Source organism: Struthio camelus, chromosome 2, assembly GCF_040807025.1.
Source record: "Struthio camelus isolate bStrCam1 chromosome 2, bStrCam1.hap1, whole genome shotgun sequence".
NCBI lineage: Eukaryota > Metazoa > Chordata > Aves > Struthioniformes > Struthionidae > Struthio > Struthio camelus.
In genome coordinates, this window is record NC_090943.1 from 21,722,823 (window position 1) to 21,749,258 (window position 26,436).

General features: G+C 36.0%; 1 protein-coding gene across 13 annotated transcripts in view; it reads right to left on the reverse strand.

Moving 5' to 3' along the window:
• Nucleotides 1-26,436, reverse strand: part of MLLT10 (MLLT10 histone lysine methyltransferase DOT1L cofactor) — a 147,712-nt gene continuing 121,276 nt past the window's right edge. For 8 of the 13 annotated variants that reach the window (XM_068934587.1, XM_068934591.1, XM_068934588.1 and 5 more), the window contains 9 exons: nt 16,565-16,682; nt 15,142-15,214; nt 10,944-11,098; nt 8,787-8,975; nt 8,264-8,352; nt 7,808-8,139; nt 4,926-5,028; nt 3,961-4,173; nt 1-1,680 (listed from right to left, as the gene is read on the reverse strand). In XM_068934587.1, the coding sequence (XP_068790688.1) occupies nt 1,612-1,680; nt 3,961-4,173; nt 4,926-5,028; nt 7,808-8,139; nt 8,264-8,352; nt 8,787-8,975; nt 10,944-11,098; nt 15,142-15,214; nt 16,565-16,682 (1,341 nt within the window). In that variant the 3' untranslated portion in view covers nt 1-1,611. The remainder of the gene's footprint in view (nt 1,681-3,960; nt 4,174-4,925; nt 5,029-7,807; nt 8,140-8,263; nt 8,353-8,786; nt 8,976-10,943; nt 11,099-15,141; nt 15,215-16,564; nt 16,683-26,436) is intronic. The other 5 variants (XM_068934590.1, XM_068934584.1, XM_068934594.1 and 2 more) reach the window with 1 other exon arrangement.

Below are 26,436 nucleotides of genomic sequence, written 5' to 3' on the forward strand. Positions count from 1 at the left end.
TATAAACATTATTAAAGTTTTATTAACAAAACTTTGTACATATCTTTTCATACACTTGGAATTTTACATCTAGTCAAAATAACAGCACGCTTTCATTTTACCATTTGTACAAATTGTTACAGAATATTCACCAGTGGGTTGAGTAAGTAAAATAAACCACTGATTTACTTTTGTAAAGTATCTACAAAAGTGATTTGTGACATTTTAAAAAATTCCCCAGAACATATAAAAATAAATTATTTTTCCTTTTTCAATTAAATCTACTAATTAGAAATATTACAAATCAAAATATCAATGTTTTCTTATGAATTTTTCACAATACAAAACAGATTCACAAAACTTTATTTACAGAAATGAGGTAAGAACTGTGCAATGTTTAACTAAGAAACATATTGCAGAATTAACATGTTCTTCCAAATAAGTACACAGTGGAGGTCTAATTACAGCTGGGTCTTTTCCTCTAATAATTCCCACCTTAATTTTGATTAGTGGTCATTGCCCCAATTTAAACTATACTTCACTACACTGCATAGTCACGCGTGAAATCAGCTACTGTAGGTGGAAGTGTTCTAACACAAGTTCACCCGTTTCAACCACTGATAAATTTTAGTGGGAAATATTAACTCACTTTTTTTGGTAATTTATTAGTGAAAAGTGACCCAGGTAACAATCTGCCTGAGCTGTCTACAGTGGTATAAACACTTCTAGTAAAGGCAGAACAACAAGGCTGCTGGTGCAACACTGAATATTCCTGCTGCTAACAAGGACACGTCTAGTGCATGATCAGCTGTTTGCAGCCATTCCAGCAAAACAGAGGTAGCAACAGGCACTTGGTTTAAGCCAGACACTGCACATACTTTTCCAGTGTGGCCTTCTCATCTGGTAAGAAAAACTTTTCCATTTGAACCAAACTGGTTTCTTTAAAAACCTCAGAACTCTAAAACCTGCACCAAAACTAATCAACTTTGGATTCCATACTGTAGTTCTTATTCAGGAAAAACTCGCACTATGTATCAAGAGGAATTCAAAGGAATAAAAAGTTCAAAAGTGGATTCCCTTATGAGTCAGATTTCAAAATACGTGTGTAAAAAAGAACAACAAACAGCAAATCCAGACTGCCATTACAAGCTTAGTCTAAAAGGGTATATTGCAACTGCAGCAGATCAGACTGGCTGGGGGGAAAGGGGGTGGGGTATTTATTTTTTTTTTGTTTTTTATTTTTTTTAAACTACTGCTCTGAAACCAAAGTAATCCATGACTGCAGACAGTTTACTAGTCTTTGAATTTATAATAAGATTAGTACTCAAGAATCAGGCATATATGAGTTTTCTATGTTTGAATTTGTACTTAGTACCGTCATATTGACAAAATAATTATGGTTTGCAGAATTTTATCTACTTCACAGTTTGAAACATGAAAAAGTACTTCCATTTTAGTGCAACAAGAAAGTAAATCAAAGCCTACCAAGAATATCCTTATTGAAGCCTATTAACCTTTTGCTGTGCAGTAAGAGTTCCTTGTTGCATTTCTTCATATCTGCAGAAAGGAAGACTGCAGTTAGCAGTCAGACGAAGTGCTATAACAGCAGGACGTGCAGTTCTCAAGTATCATTCAAATGTCAACTCTTCTCTGATGCAACTGGTCCAGTTTTATCATTGAGCCTCTGTGTAAGAGAAAATACTTCTAAAAATCAGATTATAAAATACAGAGCTAAGTAAAAGTAAACTCATGCAAATGACAAAGCAGAGCTGAAATACACTGTGGACAAAGCAGCAGATGAGATAAAATACAGCTATCTAATCAGTAAGTAAATTATTCTTGCATTGTAAAGAACAATCCTGTATCATAGAACAGAAGTGGAAAAGGAAAGAATAATTAAAGGAGGAGGACTACACTGAAATAACTCCTATTTAATTAAGCTTTCACAGCTAGCATTATGCAACACAAACTTTGCTTCCACTTCCATCCCAACAAGAGTTTCTGTTCCTGGCTCTTGGAACCAGATCTCCCCCTGGGTCCACACGATAGCCCAGAAAATACCATGTAACCTCTGCCACTTTTTACCCACTGGAGAGAGGTTGATGAAACAGAAGATTTTTCACTAGATCCAAAACCCAAAAACATACAAACAACACACTGTCATCCAGGGACTCAACCTTTTACATCTATCTGCTCTCTCAGATTAGGGCTACAATTTCTATGTCCCCTCACTGAGTTTCCCTTCTCTGGCAATATACCTTGCATGATTATCAGTTCTTTCATAAATCACTACCAAAGATGTTTTCTGCAAGTACCAAACAGGTACAAAAAAATCCATTTTATTCACTGAGCATTCCGAAATGCTTCAAAAACTTGTTCCAATTGGAAATGGAATAAAAACATTCAAAATATTCTGTCTCAAGTCCAACTTTTTTTTTTTTTGAAAAAATACCTGCAATTAAAAACATTTATTCTTATTTTGTTTGGAAGAAATTCAAGTTTTCCTTGAATTCTTTCCACCTAACTGTTACAAGGACGAAAACTAAGATTATAACAACATATCTAGAAAATGTCCTAGTGCTGCACAGTCACTCTGTCCAGACCTAGTAATAGTCATTTGTAAAAATCCCAAATAAACAGATCTATCACAAAATTATTGCTTTTTCAAAAATCAGGGGAGATACATACTAGAGCAATTAGTTTACATTTCTAAATGGGGGTCACAAAGCATTGAGCCCTTCCGCTCTTCCACTCAGTGACCAGAAAAGAACGCGATCTTACTGAATCTTGTAGCACAGTCTGCAATACCACAGTAATGGACCAGGTCAGAAAATGACAATAACCACGCACACAAAGCTTAGTAAACGTACATGCTTGTATTTCGGAATAGATGGGAAAGATTTGCAGGGAAACTGTCTTGAAAATTCACCAGCTACATTGCGTGTCTCGCCTTAAATTTGGGGCAATGCCATCAAAGTACTGCAAAGCCCAGCTGCCTGAGCTCCTCTCCACCACCGTGGCGCTAGTCCCAGCAGTGCCCATAATGCAGCTGGAACTTTGGGGGTGGGGAGCCCAACACCTGACCCTAAACTCTTCCCACCCGTTGCTGCAGAACGACTTCCCTTTTCTCACTGCTGTTTGCACTTCAGGTCTTCTCCAAGGAATACTAGGACGTCTGTCTTCCTTCTCCTACCCCTCCTTTGTTATTTACAAGCTCCATGTGCTCCTTCCCTCCATCCTCCCCTCTCTAACTGCATGACCGTGACTCTCTGAAGAGGAATGAAAAAAATAATGCTTGTCTTGGGGATGGAGGTTAGGGAAGAAAAGCATTGTAGATAATGGGACATCTTTGCCTGAAAAAAAAATCTGTCTTTCCTATCTGTCCAGAAAAAGTTTTACTACTATATTAAGCAAGGCAAGAGTTGCTCCGCCTCCCAATATACATCCTCACCTTTTCACACCAGAACCTAAATTCATATAATGCATTCTCCTAATACATATTTCACCTTCCTAGCTGACAGCTGCTCACCTCTCAAGACATCAAACTATCAGCTGCTATACTGCAGCTAAGCTTTGCAGTTCCACAGTGCCTGACCAGGACAAACTCTTCAAGTAAGGTGATAAAGGAAAAAAAAAAATCTACCAGTGGACCCAGACCTGGGGAAGGTGGGGCGAGGAGGACTAGAATCACAGTTTGGCAAGATACATAAGAGAAGGGCAAGGGCAACTGACTGGAGTCTTGATCCAAGGAAGCAGGAGTGTGTAGCAGAGACAATAGGTGTTAGGGAATATAAGTTCACCAGGTCCTGGACCTCAGGAACTGCTGCTGAAGCCTTAAACAATCAAACAAAAAACAAAACATACCCACACCGAATAAAAAAACCACCAACCTTGAGTTGTGATTACATACATATAACTTGTTTATCTTTTAATTACCTTATGAAGAGACTTCATTAAAAATGAGGTGAGAAATATACTTACTGTCACCTTCTGAGCTGCATTATCTCCATGAATTGTAAGGAATGGGTTAGTAGTAGCTGCATTAAGCGGTGATGGCTGTGTGCCTGAAAGCAAGTTGTTTATGGGTATCTGTGCTCCTCCGGTAATCTGCAGTTGCTGTACTTCAGACTGATGGTGTTGATGGTGATGGTGCTGTTGCTGTACTAATTGATACAAAAGGGCTTGATGCTGTTCCTTGAGTAAGGTGAGGGGAAAAAAAGTAATCAAGAATTAGTTAATGAATAATAAATCCTCCCTGGGTTCTTGCTTGCCCAAATCTTTAGCCAGGGCAAGCACTAACTTAACGCCAGTTAATTTAGATTACACTAATGAAATTCCACAAGACTGAGGGCAAAGGAAGAAAATGCCTGGAACATTTCCTGAAATCAGCAGCTTAGCAGTTCAGCTAAGTCTGCTGGCTTTGCCAAGCCACCATCAGAAGAAACATATCTGAGAAGAATGTCAAACCATGTTTGTCAAAGTACTAAAACCATGCAAGTAACACCAGAGATAGTTAAAATAGCTGCCAAGTGGTATATATGAATACTGTAGGGCAGAGCAGAGACAGCTCCTGATATGATTCTCAAAATTTTTTCTGCTATCATCTTAGTGGAATCAGGGAATGGATTAGGATACTGTTAGAATCGATACTTGTTCCCAAATTCTACTGCCCACAGTTAATGCTGAGAGAGACAAGCTACCATGTCCACAGAGGATGAAATGGGACTGAAAGCACTAGGCAACAGTTCCTCTAGCAATGCACTCAGCTCAACGGCACGCTGTAATTTAGCACGACTGTATCATCCCAAAACACTGAAATCACTCAAAACTTAAAAGATTTTCAGAAGTGGTAGTATGTTAAACATCTCTAATATTTATATTGTACTGAGGAGTCTGTCCATGCCTTATATTTTAAGAGCAATAATTCATAATTAACTAAAACTTACTGATGTGAGTTGCTGAGTACTTAGTAATTGCTGAAATTGCTGGTGCTGTTGATGGAGTAGAAGCTGTCTCTGTTGGTCAGGAAGTAATCCTAGTCCTGAGGCACTGTAGGGTTTGACAGGGCAATACTGTAGTTTATACGAAAGCATGGGAACTTTTTACTTCAGCTTTGCATTGAAACAAAGATGTGTATAAATACATAGCTCCTATTTAGCATTTTGATTGTATACTGTCAAATATGAAATAAAGAGTCTATCTGGCCATTTACATTTTTGTTGATACACACACAGACATTGTCAGTCTCCCTCCCTCTCCACCCCTGCAAGTCCTGTTGATAACGCTTTTTCATTCACTTTGAGCAACAGCAACATCTAGCCTGTAACTTACGTTCTCTACCTATGTATTATTTTAAACTTAGATAATGATGGTAATATCTAAATCTATTTTTCACGTGGAAGTGCCTGAACAGATTTTGAAGCTTGGAAAGTTACCAAGAGTAGCAATTTACAGCAACATGTGGGAATTCTTTTAATTATAGAACAGTACAAAAAGGTTTGAAAGTAGAGCTGTTCTCTCATGTGACTGTCCATCATCTTCGGAGTACCGATTTAAACGAGCTCCAAACTCATCCACCACCGTGTGATCTAACCATGTTCAGAAAGCTCAAAATAGCATGACCGTAAACTTGCCTGTCTGTGCCTGTGTCAGTTTAACCCTTCTACTTAGGCAATTCAAAAATTAGGAATTTAGTATTACAGAAATAGCCAGCTATTTGAAACTGAAACAGCACTGAGCTCAAGAGTAGCAAGAGCAAATAGCGTTCAATGCATTTTCAGAAACAACAGTTTCAAACAGTGGAAACTACCTTTATGCTTTTTTTTTTCCTCTCTATTTTTTCTTCATCCAAAGCCATGTCAGGGCCTTTCCACAGCCTAATTCATTCCAATAACAGAAAGGTTTTCTTATGTCTTTCACAGAAAAGAATTCTTAATGAAAGAAACAGGTATAAGGAATATACATCTCATTACTAAAACTGCATTAACAGCATTAATGCTTGCTTGGGCTGAACTTTTTTCCTCTGAATATACAACTAAAAATATTGAAATCTCATAGGAAAAAGGTCATCATAAAGCATCTCAAACAGAAGGGGAACCAGGGAATCACCTGAGTGAGCTTTATAAAGCAAGAGAATTGTGGGGAAAAAAATACACTAATACTAGTATTACTGAGGGAGCAACGGAGAAAGATCATGCAAGAGAGAAACAGAGAAAGGGAAATACCCTCAGTTATACAGCATAAACTTGTGGTAGCACAGACTGGGGAATCACTGGAGTATTCCAGACAGGATGATAAAGGTTAGAATGAGAGCAACAGAACAGGAGACTAGTCGTAATACTCTGCTTGACTTGGAGTAGTGTATTACTAGGCTACACACTACGTTACGGAAGTTAAGATGGATACAAGAATAAACAAAAGAACTTCTGCAATGTAAGCAGAATCAAAATCATATGAGAAAAACAGAAGTGTTTGGACGTGACCAATATATTTTAACATTACCTGAAAGTGGAAAGCAGCATAAAACTTATTATTGATATTAACCAAGTATTTTTCATTATAAAGGACTCCTCCTCACACCGCTGGGAAGAGTAACTAAACTTTCTAGTGTTTTCAGCAGACCTCTGATACTCAAGAAAGGAGATACATCTTTTCATTACAGCAATGTCTTTTGTTTAGCCTAGGAAATTTTATTTTCCTTATGTGATATAAACCAAGAAAAATATAACCTCCTCAATATAAATATAACAGCACACCAAAACAGCAGTACACTTGAAAGTATCAGGTTTATGAGCCTAGTGAAGCAATACTAGACAATGACACCGTACGAGAACATTCAGGAGCTGCCTAAGGAACAGTGTAGAAAGAAACTGGATAAAGCAGCTACAAAAACAGGGATCCCTTTCATCTTTCCAACCAGATATGCTTTTTTCAGGGGGTAATCTACCATAATATGCAAAAATACTACTTAAAACCCACTCCCTTTTTGCATGCAGTTCTTTCTACATAAAACTGCAGTTCTCTTTCCCAAGTGGAAGGACAATGCGAGGAGATGGGGGCAAGGGAAACAGGAAAAAGAAAATGAGTTTGTTCAGGCTTTCCTCCGCCTCAAAGTACTTTCAGACCAAGCAGTCCATTCCCTTCTTGGAAAGTAGCTGCCTCCTTTTGTTATCTGTTTGCCTTGCAGCTCAAGCAGCAGCAGTTTGCACTGCTTATGATACCTGTTTGGTGGGAAGGGCTATTTATTCCTAATAAGCATACATGGGTCTTTTCACACATTTAAAAATTCTTAAGGAATGCCACTCTAATTTTGTTGTCAGATACTGAGAACTGTAAAAACACCATGCAACTGCACTGCTACTCTAGTGAGGTATGCCTACTGCATCTTTTATTATACAAGTATACACTGTTCTCCTCCTCCTCCCCCCTCCGCTTCATACTGCAACACAGAGTAGCGTTTCCAGTGATACTTCAGTCCTGGAAGAACAGTTGGCAGGACCAAGAATATTCTTTTCTGAACTAAAAAAACCTAAAGCGTGTTTACAAAGTTACATTTGTTTTAGAATGTGACTTGATTTATAAAACAGGAATAAACGGACACTAACTATGATCCCCTAAAGCTCAAGGAAAAATACCTTTTCTCTAACTTGACTATTCATGCTTCCATTTAATTCCTTTCTTAACTTCCTACACAGAACAGGAAGAGAACCTAGTTAGATAATGAGAGGCTAAGAAAAAAAAACACTTTTGCATAAAGCAGCTTAAAAAATTTAACTAACTGAGGAACAGCAGACACTGTCAAGAAGAAAATAAATTGGTAAATTCTTACCTGTTATTGGGTGGCACGGTTGCATGAGTGAGAGGAGAAGGGTTCTGTGATATTGTTGCCGGGGTCTGAATTACCCCATTTAAAGCCCCTACAATTCCATTGATTGCCAGCTGGTTAGCTGGCAATGCTCCAATTATTCCACCCACACCAGGCACTGCAGGAATGGTGGAGGTTACAGTCTGCATACCACTAGCTAGTGCCCCCACTGTCACACCATTGACCTGTTGAACTCCTGTGACTCCTGAGCCTTGCTGAGCTGGACTCTGCCCAGCAGGTGGTGGAGTGGAAAGAGCTGATGAACTGCTGGTGCTTTGTCCGCTGGAGGTTATCTCCTAGTGTAAAAACAAACAACAAAACTCCCTCAGCTGCATAAAATTTCACATAACAGCAAAATGCAAGGACTATGAGGAGTTAGCTTGTAACAAATTTAAGTTTAGAAGCAACAAATAATATTACCTGATTTAATACAGGAAGAGAATTGTCTGGTAAAAAACTGTTTCCCAGATGAGGGCTTTTACTGCTGTTCAAAGAATCAGTGCTAGGTGCTAAAGAAATTAATCAAAAAAAATACAGGGTTGTTAAATTTCTATAAAGTGTAAAGAGATTCAGAATAATTATTTCAAAATAGTGTCAAAGGCCAACCCAGAACATGTAAAGCTAGCATTAAGTCAATTTTTAAATCATAGCTGAATAGAAAAATATTAGCTAAATGACTAGCAAATCAATATTCAAATAAGAGGTGCTCCAGACTGAAAAAAAAAAAAAACCTGCAGAGAAACAAGTAGCAGTGGTTCATACAAGTCTTCTGATTTATTTTTAAAAATTAAAGATTTTTTTTTAAATCCCCATGCCAATAAGTAGTCTATTCTCATCATTCATGTATACGTATCTCCCATCAACAGCATATATGGATGAAATATCTATTTCATATAAATCATCTTCCAGCTACTTTGACACTTTAATACTTTCCTCTACTTACCTGCTTGCACTGGAAATGCATGTACTTGATGAGAAGGGCTAGGATTTGAAGTTATTGTTGGAAAGGGAACCGAAAGTTGTGCATTGAGCAGCTGAAGCCGTTCCTTTTTAGCAGTCAGATTCTTTATCTGTTCTTCTAAACGCCTGTTTTCAACCTGAAGCTGGTGTAATGACTTGAGCATTCCTAAAACTAAGAGGAAACATACATGTGCTATCTTTTACAGCCACAAAGTTTTTTCTCTCTTTCATTTCAGTTAAAGAATCTCTCATGATTGTGCAACATTGTTGCTAAAATGTTCAAGAATGAATAAAACCTTCACTATAAATACATACGTATAAAAAATAAAATTGCCAAAAAGAAAGTTATGTGTGAAAATATAAACAGAATTTATTAATAAAAATACACTAGGGAAATCTGACTTTAAACAAAAAGGTTTAAGATCAATTATGTGTAATCTGAAGGGCTGAAACAAGTATGTAGCATGAGATAGTAACTGTCCGATACACTGGCACTCTGGCTTAAAGTTGCATCATTAGGGCTTATACAAACATCAGTACATGGTAACTTATCCTCAAAACCAAATAGAAAAATAGCATTATTTTAGTTACACAGGTTAATAGTGTAACTGGGAAAGTCTACTCCAGCTGTGTTATTAAAAATAAAATTTAATATACTATCAAATAGAAAAAATTGAGATATATGCATTAACTAACAATACAGCAAACCAAAAATACTTATGTAAAAATAAACAGGATATTTTGGGGGGGGGGAGGGGGTTATTCTGTTTTAATTCTCTGTACAATAAAACACAAGCTTACAGAAGCAATGAAAATTTTTCATCTATTGTTAAGTTATCTTTGAATCCTGACACACCTTGTTGGCAACAGTATCTTCCATTTGCTTTCAGAGGCGTTCTACAAATCACCCAGCAGGGAGCACTATGTGAGCACTGCAGTTACCACCCCTTTTTTCAAATAAAGGGCATTTTTTGAACTAACATGATTTCTACCATGCACGTTTTCCTCAATTCTGATTTTGTTTCACAACTTGGATTCCTCAACTAGTACTAAAGTGTGACTGTAAAGCCACAGGGAAAGCCATTTTTTTTAATTCTAAATTGTATTTGTTTAACATGACCTCTGGGCCTACTATAGACATAAGTCTACTGGTATAGGCACATCTGGTCATTTCCCAAGGATTTAGCTTTTATCCCTCCTCTTCAAGAACATACAAAGGAACCCTCAGTGAGCCCAAATGAGATGCAATAAGACTTAGCTAAACCTGTCCTCCAGCTATCATGTTTAAAGGATTATCCCTGCATGAATTTCCTCACAATTAGCATTTTTGTCAGGATACCATTCATAAAAATACCAACTAGATACCACTTTATACTACCAACAAGAATAACGTTTTCAATAAAACATAACACAAAAATGACCTGATATTAAAAAAAAATACATATTTTAACTTAATCATTTCCAGTGATACTAATATATTGTTGAATATGGGGATCCAAGTGATCTACTCATCACTTATGCTTTGAGCACACTCACTGTTGGATTATTTCATTTTATTAAACACAAGTCGAAAAAATAAATGATTTCCCCCATTTGTGAATTTCATGAGAAACAGAACATGATCAGGACACAAAAGCATAGCAGGACACTCATCAACATTAGTAAGAATGTTGGGTTTTGGTTTTTTTTTTTTTTTAAACAATAGAAGCAGGCAGTTTAGATTTAAAATATCAAAAATAAAACAATGATGAAACATTATGGCAATCCATATCACATGATATAAAGCAGAACTGAGGAATTGTGCTAATTAGCGGTTTATGAGAGCTGTGGAAGTTTACAGAAGTGGATCTGAAAGTTCAGAATTCATTTCCAAACTTTACAACCAACCAGCTCAATCTGCAAGTTACTTCCTCTTGCATGACACTAGTTCCCCATCCATAAAAACATAGGCAATGACAGAGAACTCGTGTGATCTACTGAAGCTAAGTGCTGCACTGAGACCTACGTTATGCTTCTACATGACAGTTATATTTCTATTCACAACAGAAAATAAGTCTTCAGAAATTCTTGGACAATCACTGAACTGCAGTTATTCATAATACAATTAAAAACAGTAGTGGAACAGAATGTGAGTACTTACTGTCACTAGGGGTGCCTTGTTCCAGTAAAAACTGCTGTCCTTCACTCCACTGCCTCTCCAGAAGCTGTTCTATGCTGGCTGCTACTGGGGGCAAATTTTCCCCACAACTGTTCCCTGATTGATCATAGCGAATCTGTAAGCTGCCTACAGGGGATCTGTTCAAAATACAGGAATTTATACGTTTAAGGAAAATGAAAAAGGAAATGTATTAGAGCAAACAGCCACTGAAGTTTTTAACTTCACATCAGCCCATACCACCTACATAGCTTCGTCTCAGAAGTGTAAGATAATTCATCTAAATCACTAAGAACTCCTTGTTCCAAGGCTTTAATGAAAAATGGCACAATACTTCACAGTATGAGAATTTATACTCAGAAAGCCCAAAACCTCTTGAGCATACAGACTAACAAAATACCTGACAAACAGCATCGTATTAAATCATACAATACTATTTCTACAGCAAGAAAAAGTATTATATATAGATACAAAGTACCTGTCTATTAAAAAAAAAAAAAAAAGAACAAGAAAAAAAAAAACTTCAAACTTTTAGAGAAAACTAAGAAAATTCAAATCATTTATTAAAGTCTGCACAGTAATGGCACTTTCACATAAAAGGTCATATAATTCCACTGCCTGGTTTGTTCTAAAATTGGAACATGTAAAATCAGATTTTTGATGGACTATGTGAAAATACTATTTCACAAGGAACTCAATGAACATTAAAGCTGTCCTCTGCCCCTCCTGTGCACACTTAATATACTTCCTTTTTCACTCATGCTCACACATGGTTCAATGAACAATCTCTTTGCCACATGTCTTTTCTCATTCAGGATAAAATTAAATATTCAGCATAAAGCCACTATAAAAGCTAGGTAACCCCTCAGGTCTTAAGACATAGTTTCTTTTTCATCGGATGGGCAAAATTTAATCTCTGAGCAAATGCAGATGCTCAGTGTACTCCTCAGTCTCAAAATTCTAGTTTCATGTATGTATGGCCCCACTCCTTACCCAAAAACAAAGCCAAATCCCACTAAAAGTAGGTTGGTGTCTTTTTATGAACTCCAGCGACCTCAGATTCAGATTCTTATGCATTAGTTACTGCTGCAGTAACAGCTACTGGCCCTGCCGCAGGATGACAGCTGCACCACTCTTCCAAGAATGCAAACCTACCAAGACGACCACCATAGTCCCAAGTACAGGACAGTATATAGAGCTCAGGAAATCAGTGTGTTAATTATGATTAGTGTAATAAGCAGTGGTCACAGCACATTAGCTGCCTAATGACTGTCAAGCATTTTGTAGGCACCACAGCAAAGCGACTTTTATAAGAAAGGGGTTTAAGTAGGTGACTTAAGAGCCCTGTAGGTATTTATAAATAATTCCTCTTTTGCATACAGAATGAAAGGAAAAAACCAATTGCTAAACACAAACAAACACACACACACACACACACAAGTGGTGTTTTCCCGACAGGGGATGACAGCTCAACGACATTTAGCAGAGTTCAGCACAGACATGCCAAAACGGACTTCAAAGTAGTTGTCTACACATTGTGCTGAAATGATGAGAAGGAAGATTTTTGCAGAAACATTCTGAACAGATGTACTACACTCCATGCAAACAGTGCTCTAAAATACAAATAAAAACAAAAAACTATAGAACTTCTTTGTCTATATACGCTTTTCAAAGGTGTATAATACTACACTAACAGACTACTCCATTAGCATTATAAAACACCAAAATTTTTGATGGGCCCAGGACTTTCCCACCAATTTCACAAACGTGAAAGCAAAGCAATGTGAGATTATATAACCTCTGCAATCCTACACTGGAAATCTGTACAGAAGGAGAAAAGAATCTACATTTTTCTGTATCTCAAAATTAGTCAATCCATCCTCTTCCAGCTGAGCCACTACTCAATCCATTACATGCAATACAGTTTCTGCATGCAAGGGTTGAATCTTTATTCCAAGCAGAATTTGATCATAGTTTCCCACAGGATTATAACGTGTGACTTTGATGCGCTCACTGTGATAGGAATCCTTTCTTTGTTTCACATTTCACATCTTGCTTACTCTCAAAACTTTTAAAAGTTTCTGGTGTAGTAGTTCATATTCTTTTATCCTTAATTATAATTAATAGTACAACTGGACTGCATTTATATATAGGCAGTGTATATTATTTATATACATATTTCAATACATAACTTTTAATCTAAGGTTAAGCATTGTGCTAACAAAAAAAGTGCTACCGTGGGAAAAGGAGCAATGCCTTTGCAAAATGGAAACTTGCATACACCAGTTTTATATATATAAAATAAGCATATTTTAAATAGGTTATACTTTTCAATATGAGAGCTTAAAGAAAGAAAAACACTCTGGTTATACAGGGATAAAGAATAACGCTAGGAATCTGAAATGACCATACAGTTCATGAGTCGCATACATCATCTCAGAAGAGCTGCAATCAGTTCCATCATCAACAACAATCATTGCTGCAAATTTTTTTATTCTCAACAACTATTTGAAATTTAACTGACTCTTTCAGAAACGGGTGTATTTTATGGATCTCATAAGGTTCAAAGGGAAGAGAATAGGAAATTGCAAGAAAATAAGTTTTATACATTGAGTAGATAATGTTCAAGGTTGAAAAGTTTTCAGACACCAGATTTTTGAAGTTAGCTTTTATGACTTCAAATGTAGTTTATAATGAATCCGAGTTGTTATTTAACTGGGGAAGGCGAGGAGTTACCTACACTTTTTAGAAGCATCTGCAAGCTATGTATACTAGCAACACATTAGTGGGCGTGATATACATTAAATAGCTAGAAACGCATCGCACACTAGAAACGCATCGCACAGTCTTTCTCACTGTACAGAAACTTGCTGACTACTGACCTTAAGTGAATGAATAGGTTTTCTAAATTTTTTCCAGGTTGCATATTTCAGGCTAAGTTTTTCCATGTTTCATGATCATGTCCCTCTGGAAATGGTCATGATTTTCTTTTTTCTTTTTTGTTTCCCCCTTGTTTTTAAAGGGGACCGACCCACAAGCAAAAGCTATCTGTTCCTTGTGAAATGATAGTGCTTCCATACATTGAACAAGACGTGGAATTCTGGGCTGAGATGGCCTTAGCAGCCTTCGCCATCCTCATGGAAATCACCTGAAATTTGACTCTTTACAGGCACTGGGCAATACATATCTTGAGCATACACTCAGTAGAAATACAGTATTTAAGAAGTTTAGCTTCGCAAATATTCTCTCTAAAGCCAGGCCAAGCACAGCTATCGCCTACTACCTCAGATGCACAGAAAACCAGGCACAAGCACATGAACCAAGAAAGCATTAAAACTTCTAATTATAGATTGCACCACAATATATATTAGGTAGACCTCTTATGCACATGTCACCAAGGCTCCGGCCTTTCCCATTTGCTGAGCTCCTCCCCTTGCCAAAAATCCTTTTCAACATAAAATTCCCCATGGTTACTGCCTAAGTAATACCAATATAATTCATATAGGATCCAGTATGGAAAATAAAGTCCTTTAAATACAAAGCTTCACTTAAAATATATGAAAAATGTTACCAAAAAAATTTAAAATGCAATTTTGAAATTTTAACAATAACTAATATAAAAAAAACATTACGTGATACAAACCTAGCAGGAGAATTCTTATTCTTTAGTAGAGGTCAAGTGCATCAGAACAAAAAAATAACTTTTTTTCCCCACAGACAATTGTTGCATTTTTGAAATGGTAAGGGAAGGGGAAGAGAATATTTGCTTCAATATTTTTATTAATATTTATTTTCTCAGAAAGTCTCGTTACTGTAATTTGCAAATCTATGGGATTTTAGACCTTCTGCAAGGATGAAAAAAATTGTAATTATGCCAACAAATCCATGGAAATTATCAGTACATGTGGCTAAAATCATAAATAAATCTTTTAAATTGAGATATGGAGACATCCTTTAAAGCCCTTTAATTTATAAACCTAATCTCAGTTGATATAAAAATAAGTTTCAGGCTATTTTTAGCTATCTGGACATATCAAATGATATATTTTTCATATATCATTTTATATATATATATATGTATATGCATGCTACTTAAACATATAACACATAATAAAGGACAATGAAGTTTCCAAATCTTAAAACATTTCCTCTGCCTGCACTCTCCAACATAAATAACGCTTACCGTGGTGAGAGACTTCCTCTGGGTGAACCTCCTCTGCCAACAACGCTGCGGCTATTATCTCCAAGATCTTGATCTGTAGTGTAAATATTTCACAGCTGATAAACCGACTCTTACTAAGTAAGAGTTTTACAGTTGATGTAGATATTTGAAAAATATCTTAAATCTTTACTTCTTCAGTATTGACGACTAAATACATAACTAGTTTAAGATTGCTGAACTGTAGCATGTAAGGTGTTGTCCTTACACATTTCTGGGGGTGTACCAGGCCATGGATTATGTTCACTTCTTTCATTCCTTTCAGTTTTACAGCACAGAAGTGTGGTTTGCATTTGCAGTACCCTCCCCTCAGCCACTTTTAATTTCTACGGTGAAAGTAATGAATCACAGCTGTGGACAGCTAATCTGTATGCTTATCACAGCAAATCCTGATGCTTTGTATTTTTTTTTTTAACACTTTGCATCCCAAAACAACTCATAAAATATATAATGCATTAAACTTGCCACTACCATCTAACAAGCACACATTATTCTACAGATTTACTGAACACTTTATGAAAACGTATAATTCACAAATTCCTATTTATAAGCAAAAGTATAGGCAAGACCCTTGCTAAAAGGTAGTAAAACAAACAAAAAAGGCCTCATTAAATATACAGAAACGTTTTGCTTGGAAGGACTCAAAAGGGTTATTTTCCCTATGGCCTCTCAATAAAATAACCCTATCTGCCCCCTTCAAGGCTGCCCTCCCCCTATTCTGAGTCAGGCGACCTCCGACCCCTTGGAGGGCAAAGACATGACTGATCCATTCTTGGTAAACTGCTAAACTCGTTCCCTTCCCCCAAACAGGCATGACTACTACGACATGTCAACAAATCCTTATGGGTGGAATGAAACAAAGCAAATCCAGTGGCTCATTAAAACTCCAGAAGAGACCGGATGTTACAAAGTGTCTTCTGGTAAATAGTCACAAGATTATTAAACGCTGTAGAAGTTCTCTAACGGGATCTCTTTCACACAAACTTGTGTGTAATGCAATTTCATGAATTATGCAAATAAAGGTTTAAACTATTCACGACAAAACCCAGAGCTGTGTTACTCTCATTGCAAAGAGCTAAGAGCTGAATACATCAATCACAGAAGTCACAGGAGACATTGTTGCATTCCTGCCTGCTGATGGCTCTGCTTAAACATTTACATTTCAGACAGTTTAAACCCCCCCCCCCCACACACACACCCACAGCCACACACCCACAGCCACATAGCTGTTCTCCAGGACAACTGAGAATTTACTTCCAGCACGTAACAACTTTATACAGACATTTAATAACCAAATGTTGAGCTCAAAAGTAAAATTTAACAGTCTTTTTAAAAACACATAAGCCTGGAAAGTAGCACAGGTTTCCAACACCAATAGCAAGTTTACCTGCTTGACTGTTCTCAGACTGAGCAATAAGTGCTGCCATTGCCGAATTAGGATTCAGCCTATTGCCATACATGTGGGATGGAGGCAGACTGAGAGAGGATCCAGGTAGGGTGTTTGCCTGCAAGAAAACAATTATAACTTGAGTCCTTCTGAAAAAAATGGGGAAATGCTAAATATGTTTTAAGGACGTCTTCCTAATGCACAGTTGTTAGTTCTTTACAAAAATTAAGGTATTTAAAAGAAAAATTTATTATTTTCCACTTAGGAGTACAGAAATAGAATTTGCAATACTTTTTAAATACATCAAGCATTACAATGTGGTTTACAATTGTCTTTTGTCGAGATGCTAATAAAAAAACTTCTAACAAAAATTTACTGCAGCAAATCTTAAAAATACCTAAACTGCATTTTAAAACAACCAACATATAGCAGGACATCCGAGCAATCCTGAAGTATGCACTCAACGCCAGGACTTAGTAGCATGGCGACCATGTGGTTATCCTACTAATTATTTAATCTTATTAAACCATTTACAAAATAAGGGCAGGTAGACAACAGATGTCTCACAAATGCTTGGGTTCCTTACATCACAAGCCGGCTGTGGAGGTCAAAAGGTCCAACTTTCAGCTCTACAGTTTAACTACACAGAGCCATATTTCCTTTGCTCTGCTCCGTCATTAGTAAAACCTGCACACTATTTTGTTACTTCCTATTTTGATAGACTTGGAAGCCTGGTGTTTTTTTGTTTTGTTTTGTTTTTATTTTAAAGAACGCAAACAGCCATTACAAGTATGTTTTCTATACAATAGGGGGCTCAACGAATCACAGCTTTGCCCTGACCCCATATAAGGGACTGTATTTTTGGCAGTTGGCCAGCTCTACTTATTGAAGAGCTCCCAAAGTTTGTGTTCATTCATGTTGCTAACCACAATTCTGAAGGTCTCTGCTGGGACTTGTGCCAAACAAGCGAAAATGAACCCTTAAACAGATGAAGCTAAGGAGGCTGGCCAAAATCTTGCATAATCCAATGCAATAAAAATACCTTCTTCCTTGGCTGCTTATGCTTTTTCCCCTTTCGAAGAAAAGATGTGCTAAATGCTGAGTTTGAGACACACAATCAAAGAAAAAAAAGGCACTGCTGCTGATGAAAAATTCCGCATTTTCTTGCCTGATAAAAAAATTATTTCAGAACAAATAAAAGATTATAATATTTAGAGAGGAAAAAAAAAATCACAGATACACAACCTGTGAGATTACAAATTTGAAAACGAATCTTTTAACAAAAATGTAAACAACATTTACAAAAGAAACTTTTTTTTGAAATATGAGGAAAAAAAGAAGATGAAGAGTAAGAAACTCAATTTGTGGGACATTCTGACATGTATAACTGCACACAAGAGACAAGGGAAACATACTGGTTATTACAGCAAAATATTACAGAGTATAAACTGTGTCTCTGGAAAGAATCACACACTACCATTAAGTTTTGGCTTTCAGCCAACATATTAAACTTGATGAATGGACTTTTATGAATTCACACAACTGTTTTCAATGATGCTTTATTTACTATATACTGGTGAGAAATTGTGCCTGATGCTCAAGTTTTTCTACTATCACAAAGTTAGAAAATGCAACAAGAAATTATTTAAACTGATTTTTTTTTTTCACATTTCATTTTAAAGGTATGTGTAAGATTGCAAGACATGGAACCACGGTTTCGCTTCAAATCTGGTTCTTTTTTTTTCCTTTGCAGAATTACATGTCTCTAGTAGAATTAATCAGAATTAGTCATAAGTCTTAAAATAATATAGGCATTTCCACCTAGCTGCGTATGCCAACAAGTTCCAGAAATACAGTACATTACTACTGTGACACTCACTGATGAAGGCGGCAATACTGCACAACTCCCGCTGTTCTCCTTAATAAACACCTATAGCATAATTCCAACTCAACTATTTTTGTTCGCTAGTAACCTTCAATTGTTTTCCTGTTTTCCTCTTAAAACAAAAACAAAAAAAAACTAAACCCCAAGATAGTTTTTGTCAAGTTCTTCCACTGAAAACAACTTACAATGTGAAAATTACTAGGTACAACTGTTATTTCCTTTCAGATCAGAGAAGACCAGCAAGATAAAAACCTACACATTCTTAATGTAAATAAAATGGCTGAGGTTGTGAATTCTGCTAATGTAACTTTTTAAAAAAAACCTACAAATACTATGTTTTACTTCTATTTAGTTTTAGAATATACCTACAAAACAGGTTTTCCTTTCTTAATTCTAGCAAGTGTACTGCTCACATTTTATGCAGAAACTGGTGTATTTACTCTCATGCTCCCACGTAATTCACTGCAAGGCTACTTAAAACTGTACAATAACAACTACGTATTAACTCATAATACCAAGGCATCTAGAATTAGCAAGGAGAATGTATGTTTGACTGAAACACACACAAACAGCTTTAAGAACTTATTTAAATTAAAAGCATCTAAGAATCTTGAAAGCAGTTGCTAAAATGTGTTGAGTAACCATCACATCGCAAAACAAAAGACATCAAAGGAATTAAACAATGTTTGCTAAGTGGACTGATAGATCAAAAGATTTAGCACAATTTAAACAATATCTAAGAACCTGAGTTTTTTCACAAGTGGTGGTTCACCCTAAACTCCACCTCTGTTTATACTTTAAAAGAACAGTAAAGGTGTCCTACAACCAGTTGGAACTACAGAAGTTCTCATGACATCACATATCCTGTGCAACTCTCAAAGGGAAAAGTCACATTAATAAAATTGCTAAAGTACCTGGAGGTAGATTTAAAAAAAAAAAACTTTTTAAAATGGCAATGTAAAATGGCAAAAATAAAGATTTCAGAAGCTTTATGTGTGCGACAACTTCATCCGACAGGAAAGTAGAGGAGGTGGAGGAGCAATACATTATTTAAAGGTGAAATAGGAGCTTCATGTTTCACTCACAGTCGAAACAAGCTGCAGCAAGCGTTTATTAAAAATATGCAATCATCTTGTCAATACAAATTAAGGTCACAGGACTGAAACATCTTCTAAAACTTAACACTTTTAAAGTTGCAGTATTCTTTGTTTCAATTGATTCTATTTAAACAGTCAACATGCAACACGTGATTAAAATGTACGAACTAATGAAGAGACTGCTAAGCATTTATTCTGAAAAGACTGCAAGTTTTTTTGAAAAGCATTTTAGCAGAAGGGTTTAAGCCAACCTAGAGGTATATAATATTTTGCTTTCATTTATGGCATGTTCAATAAATCAGTAAAGCAATAAGCAGCAGAGCAGCACAGAAGGAAGATACACTGTAATTCAAGGAATATTCAACTGCAATAAGAACAAATGACTGATATTTGATTGATGCTTAAAAGCACTTTCTTTACCTCAAAAAAGTGTGCATATTACTATGAAAATTATATATGCAAGTTAACTAAATTTAATCAATAGATGAAAACATCCTGTGAAGCGTTTAAAATACAGCATTTCTTGTATTTTTACATCACACCAAAACAGTATTTTGCTCTAACAATATGAATATAAAACTTCCTACATTAACAACTGTTAGCATTCATAACTGTACATTAGCTTAATTTTCCAGGGAAAATAGTTCCTTCATTTACAAAGTTAAATGTTCTTTTAAAAAAAAATGAAGCGGAGAAAAAGAAAACAAACTTAGCTGTATACTATTATATTAAAAAGGTCTCAAAATTTGAGAATCTTGGGGCATGCCTGTTCCTCTGTTCCTTTCTAGTTTTATGCTATGAAGTATTTTCTGATAACTGGCCCCATTTCTGTCTCAGCTCCACACCAGCAAGGTTTTAATACTCAGCGTGTGATGAGAGATGAAACCAAGTGTGAACAACTTTCAGGTCCCATGAGTAGGCTGACTGTTGAGGCTGTCAGGTTCAATTGCATCATTCCACATTATTCAATGCCCCAAACTGCTCCCTAATTGTTAGGGGCTTAACATATTCAAAACCATTGTTTAGGCTAATGCTGAAATGCCTAGAGTTGAGTTTCCATAAAGCAAGGGGAGGGATTTAATTGTACTTAAACCATTACTGAACTTTCCTCCTTTCATGATAGGACAACAAGGATGGCCTTAACGACCAATTCCAAGACAGCTTCTTGATAGTTTATATTCAATCAACATACCTTTCCCCTTTGTGCTTTAAAAATAGTCATTGCTATTTTGTAGTTTTACATTATAATACTTTGGCGATGCTTTAAAATTAGTGATAGGTCATTTAATACTTACTCCAGTCAATACATACTTGTCAAGAATAATTTTAAAAGGTTTAAAAGATTCTCATTAAAAATAAAAACATATCATTGCTCCTGCATTGTCTATACCCCTTAAATATGACTACCAAATTAATGTGCTTGGGGTCATAATATTTACCTATCATACTGTTTGTTTGGTTTTTGGTGTTTTTTTTTTTTTTAAACAATTCTAGCACCATGCTGCAACAGAAAGCACAAAACTTCCCTCTGTTCGTAACACAAACTGAAGAAACAGAGAGCACTAGATAACACTACAAGCAAACTACTTCTGAAAAACACACAGTAAACTACTTCTCAAAACAGTATACAAAAGACTTGATGCAGGATTTTTTAGAGAATGAAATAAAATAAAGATCCCAAATGAAATGTACAGCTAAATATTCTGGAGGGTTTTCTGTTATACTTTGGAGGAGATATTACTAATGCTTTACATGACAATTGTCTAGCTTCATGAAATAAGAGAGGACATTCAAACACTTGACTTAATAATAGCAGAAGCATACTTTATCTAGGAAACTCTTAAGTCATCTTAAACTGACATATTTTAGTCAATGGCAAGCAATATTCATCTGAAAAATATAGTATTGATAATAACATCAAAAATAAAACCTACATTGTGATTAAATGGGCTTAGACACCCAAAGATATTCATGCTATGTACATAATGGTAATAACAAAGTCAACTGCTTTTTCTGTAAAGTGAAAAAAAAGACGTCTATCAAGTGATAGTTGCAAAAGCAGCCTGCCCGTAAGTTTCACAGTTTATCTTAGACAAATGAAGAAAATTGACTGTATCTCCTGCAATTTTATAAAGCCAATTACATTATAGAGAGCATATTACAGCTGCACATCATCACTTGCCTTCTTCCAGTTCTGTTAGCTGTTCACATGGTATGCAATACATACCTAAAGAGCAGCCAGACTGCAGGTACGGTAGCAACACCTTAAACTTATAGGAAACCCAAGAGACACTTGTGCCAAATAAACAGCTTTTCATGCATCACCTGCAGCAATGCAACTCTTGAATATTTTCACCACAAATATGGAATACACTTAAAACTAATTCTCTAGATCTTGTTTCTCTATGAAAAAAGAATTCAAGCTCTCCTGTGTATCTTCTTGTATTGCAAGAAATACCAATGGAATTGAAGACAATAAAAAATCCTTAATAAAATCCTGTTTCCACACTTCTGAAAGTCACCACAAATGCAACAGGATAAACACTACTTACATATTTTTTACTGAATCCATACATTTCATAGTCATTAGCTGAATACAGTTAACACAATTGCATTGACTCCTTAACTAAGGGAGCCTACAGCACTACTGACGACTGAAAGTGGAAACTGCCTACACTGTACTTTGCTACACTGTGAGAGTTAATCTCACTTCATCTGCTATCATACATCCACCAACAAAACGCATCAACCCTACACCTCCACTGTAGTCTTTTACTCATTCATTTTCTGAAAGGAATACTAGGACTGAAAAGATACCCCATCCCACACTGCCACCATTACCATCCAAGCATTCTTAAGTCCTGAAAATTTTCTACAGATAATAAAGCTGTAATTTTCTGAAATTGAGTTGGACTGTACAGAAAACAAACAAACAAAAAACTTAGGCAAGTAACTGCTTTCAGTAACTGCCTGAAATAAAAGACTTATCTGAAAAGCTTAATCAGGATGCCAGAAAAGTTAAAATGAGATCATAAAGAGGTTTTGTGATCTCTTGGAAGAGCAAAAAAACTTTTCAATCAAAAAGAGCATTCAGTTGACATACAAATTATAATTAAAATCTGTTAGGGAAACTGTATACATGACATATGAGTAATCTATCCGTAGCATGATTTTACATCATTTTATCTGTACTTTTTAATGCAGCTGGCAAAAAAATAGTAACAAAAAAAAAAAAACCAAAAACCCTTCAAACTCCTAGCTATGATGAAGACTCTTGCTTATGAACAAGCAAATAACCAAAGGCTGTCTTTAAGAATCAATTGTTTTGATTAAAACGCACAAATAAAATCCTTCAATTACATGAAACCATCTACCCTTCAAACAACAGCACTCAACTGTTTTCCAAGAAAGGCATGAATGAACGCAACTGGGAAACACAGTGGGAATTGAAAGGCAAAATGAAAAATTAATGGCACACCTACAGAAACTAATTTATACCTCTGCCCACCGTACAGCAAGGGCACATTAAGTCATTAAAAACCACATGGGTATAAAGTCTATCTTCCAATAACATGAAAAAGCTACAACCTCCACTGCATTGCCAGTTTACTATCCTCTTCCATATCAACTGAGCTGGGTATTCTCTAAAATTTTAACTAATTAGTTATACATTTGCAAATTACACATAGTAGATAAACCTGTACAAAAACATACTAGAATGCTACCTCATTAAGAGTATAACATCACCATTTTTTGCAAGGAGGCTTTACAGAGATAAGATCCCGAGATTCTTCCATTTCCCCCACAAACCTAAATGAAACTGAGCTATCATTTCAATACGACTCAGTTTGTTCCTCCAACCTTTCCATCTACCGCTGTCTTCATAGCGCTTAACCTGTACGTGCTCTACATAGACAACGGAAGCAATATCCAGCATAAGAATCTGTTTTCCTTGAGAACACCAACCTATATATATCAGGAAATACAATTTCACTTTCATACTGACTAGTAGAAGGAACGATTTGATTAGGAAACAAAACCAGTATACAAATATATTACAATAATCTATTTTTTCAATATGAGTATTCCAAAGAAAGCCAATTTAGTGAGAAACACTAATAATATGGCAAATAATTGATTTGAGAGAAAAGTAACTACTTCCCAGAGCATCTATAATTGCAAAAATACTAACGATCATGAACTAGCCCTTTATTCACAAACTTTGGTATTTTAAATTTCTAAATAAAACTCGACAGTATTTGCTATTCAAATGATGAAACAAACATCCACAGTAGCAGAACTACTGCTGTGTGAAAAATGCTTGCAAAATATCGAACATCTTACGCAAGGCCTATAAGGACACTGCATCAACAATGAACTTTGCAGCTTGTAACAAAGGATATACTATGTAAATTTGAAATCTTTTTCAAGTTAAACCTAAACATTGTTAGAATTATCTAAGTATTTCTGTATTCTTTCCATTGCATACAAACTAGAAAAATTCACATTTTTCACATTCAACACCATTACTATTGTCTCAGGCAGCTAAATTGAAGTAGTGCTACACTCAGTTCAACGAAGAGGTCAATGTGCCTCAGTTGCCTGGAGACTGATGGTTGCTACAGCAGCACCAGATAAGCCAAGCTAAATAAGCTTCAGCTTGAAGGCAGAAAACATTTATTGCTAGCCAGAAACATTGATGTAGTTGTCTCAGCATGCAGCGTCGTGCAAAATCATGCAACTGCCTTTAAGACTACCTGTATATTGGATAAATATACGTGAAGACAATCTAACTGAAGCAAGAGGCAAATATAAAAAGTAAAGAGCCTATTAATTAGGCTAAATACTAGATTACTTGCAACTATGATTCCTTTGTTCTTCTAGTTGAATCACATGTTAGAAGGAATTTTCCCTCTGGCTGTAAATTCTTCCTCCTTGCTACTCTCCTCCACCCCCACCCCAAAAATCCTCAGTCAGATTGAACGAAAAGAAAATTAGATTTTTTTTTTTTTTACTCATTTGGCCTAGAAGTAACAAGGAATTAAAACAGTTTTTAAGTGATGAACAAGAAAATTATGATGGAAAAGCTTTCACTAGCATAGTTCTTTTTACATTCTTAATTTTACAAGTCTCTTAAACTTAAGAAGATTTGGCACAAATATGGTTTAACGATTTTGGAAGAAAAGTCACTGTCTGGTATTTACAGCTTACCGCACAATATAACCCTTCTCTGTCTACACTCCGAGGGATGCATTTAGAACTCTTTCTAGATCTACCAACATAGGCGACTTCCTGTGACAGTGAGTCCCAAAGATGAGCGATATAGTCTATTAAGAATTACTTATTTTCATCCTGGATGTGCTGCCTGTCCGTTCTGTATCTTTTTTTTTTTTCCCCTCTCAAGTCAGGAGATAAGGAGAACAGAGTAGTTTTTCCTTTCACTTAGCGTCCCAACAGTTAGTGATCCATGCTGATACCTTGCCTTTGACTCCCTGGCTAGGAGCCTTTTGTGAGAGATCATCTTATCAGAATTCTTTTGATAGCCACATAAAATATGTTAATTGTTTTTCATGCATCTGCTATTTCTAGTTATTAAAGAATTCCAGCAGCCTAGTAAGGATATGATTTCTTCTTCCTGGATTTATACTTCTTAAACCATACCAATCTTGATTTCTAGATGTTTTATTATTCAATTATCATTCATTTTAAAGGTAATGCAAATCATCATTAGAAAGACAAATCCAGAAATGAACAACCAAACTGCTTATATAAAGTTGCAAGATTTTCTAATTTTTTGTTGGATCTAAAAACTATATGGCAACTTAAGTTACAACAGAATTAAGAATAAACTGGATTTAAAACAAACTAAAAGAACTTAGGGATTCCAGTTAACGCCCGTATGCCTGTGAAATATACTGTTTATCTGCAGGACAGATCATTTAACTCTTTTTACATAAAAATAACTACTTTCAACAAAAGGAAAAGACTAGTACGACCTGACGTCATGATGTTATTCACTGGAGGGAGCTTATATTGGAGAAATTTAACAATGTATGAACAACATACTGTTATAAGCCATGTCAATCCTTTACAAAGTTGACTGCTCTCTACGGGGAAAAAGGTTTTACACGGCATCCACCTGATCACCTGTTATACAATATGAAAGCCCTACCAAAGTTGCTAGCTTCGCAGGTAAGCCAGTAGGAATCTATATAAATTGCACTCAGATCCTGGATTTAAGAAGGGCTATTCTGGCAATATTTCTACATTAAGAAACAGACTTCAGGAAGTAACCACACTCAGAGATCAGAAGTGAAAAACCAGCATAAGGGTCTTCCCAAGTTACGTAGATCATCTCTGATTACACGTGCCATGTAATTTGTCACAATTAGGATGAGCTCCTTTGAATGGCAAGGAAGGAACTGTTGGAATGAGTTCATTAAACTATTTCAAAGTCCCTAATTATAAGTCTTAAGGTATCTGATCCAAAGGTGTCTGCAATGGCTTCAGATTAAATTCTTAACTTCAGGCATTACGTGTGGTTGTGATGCATGCCTTGGCAGTGCAGCCATCTAGGGTAAAGGTTACTTGAGGTCTGAGATGATCACATCTGTCACATCATAGTGCCCTAGAACTGAGGGCAATTTGTCTTTTCTGATGTTTTCTTTCTGCTCCCCAAAGAAAAGTTCATTAAGGCACTGACAACTATTGGAACTGCCATTTTCTAAATGTGTGAGTGAGTTCATTTAACGAACTTATGCTTTTACCTGCTTGGTTCTAGCAAACTTCAGATGCTTATCTGGAAACTTTCCTCCTTTCCTCATGTCTATTTCAAGCTGAATATTGTTCAAGGAAAAAAAAGGCAGGAAAAAGGGTATGTTTCCCAGAAC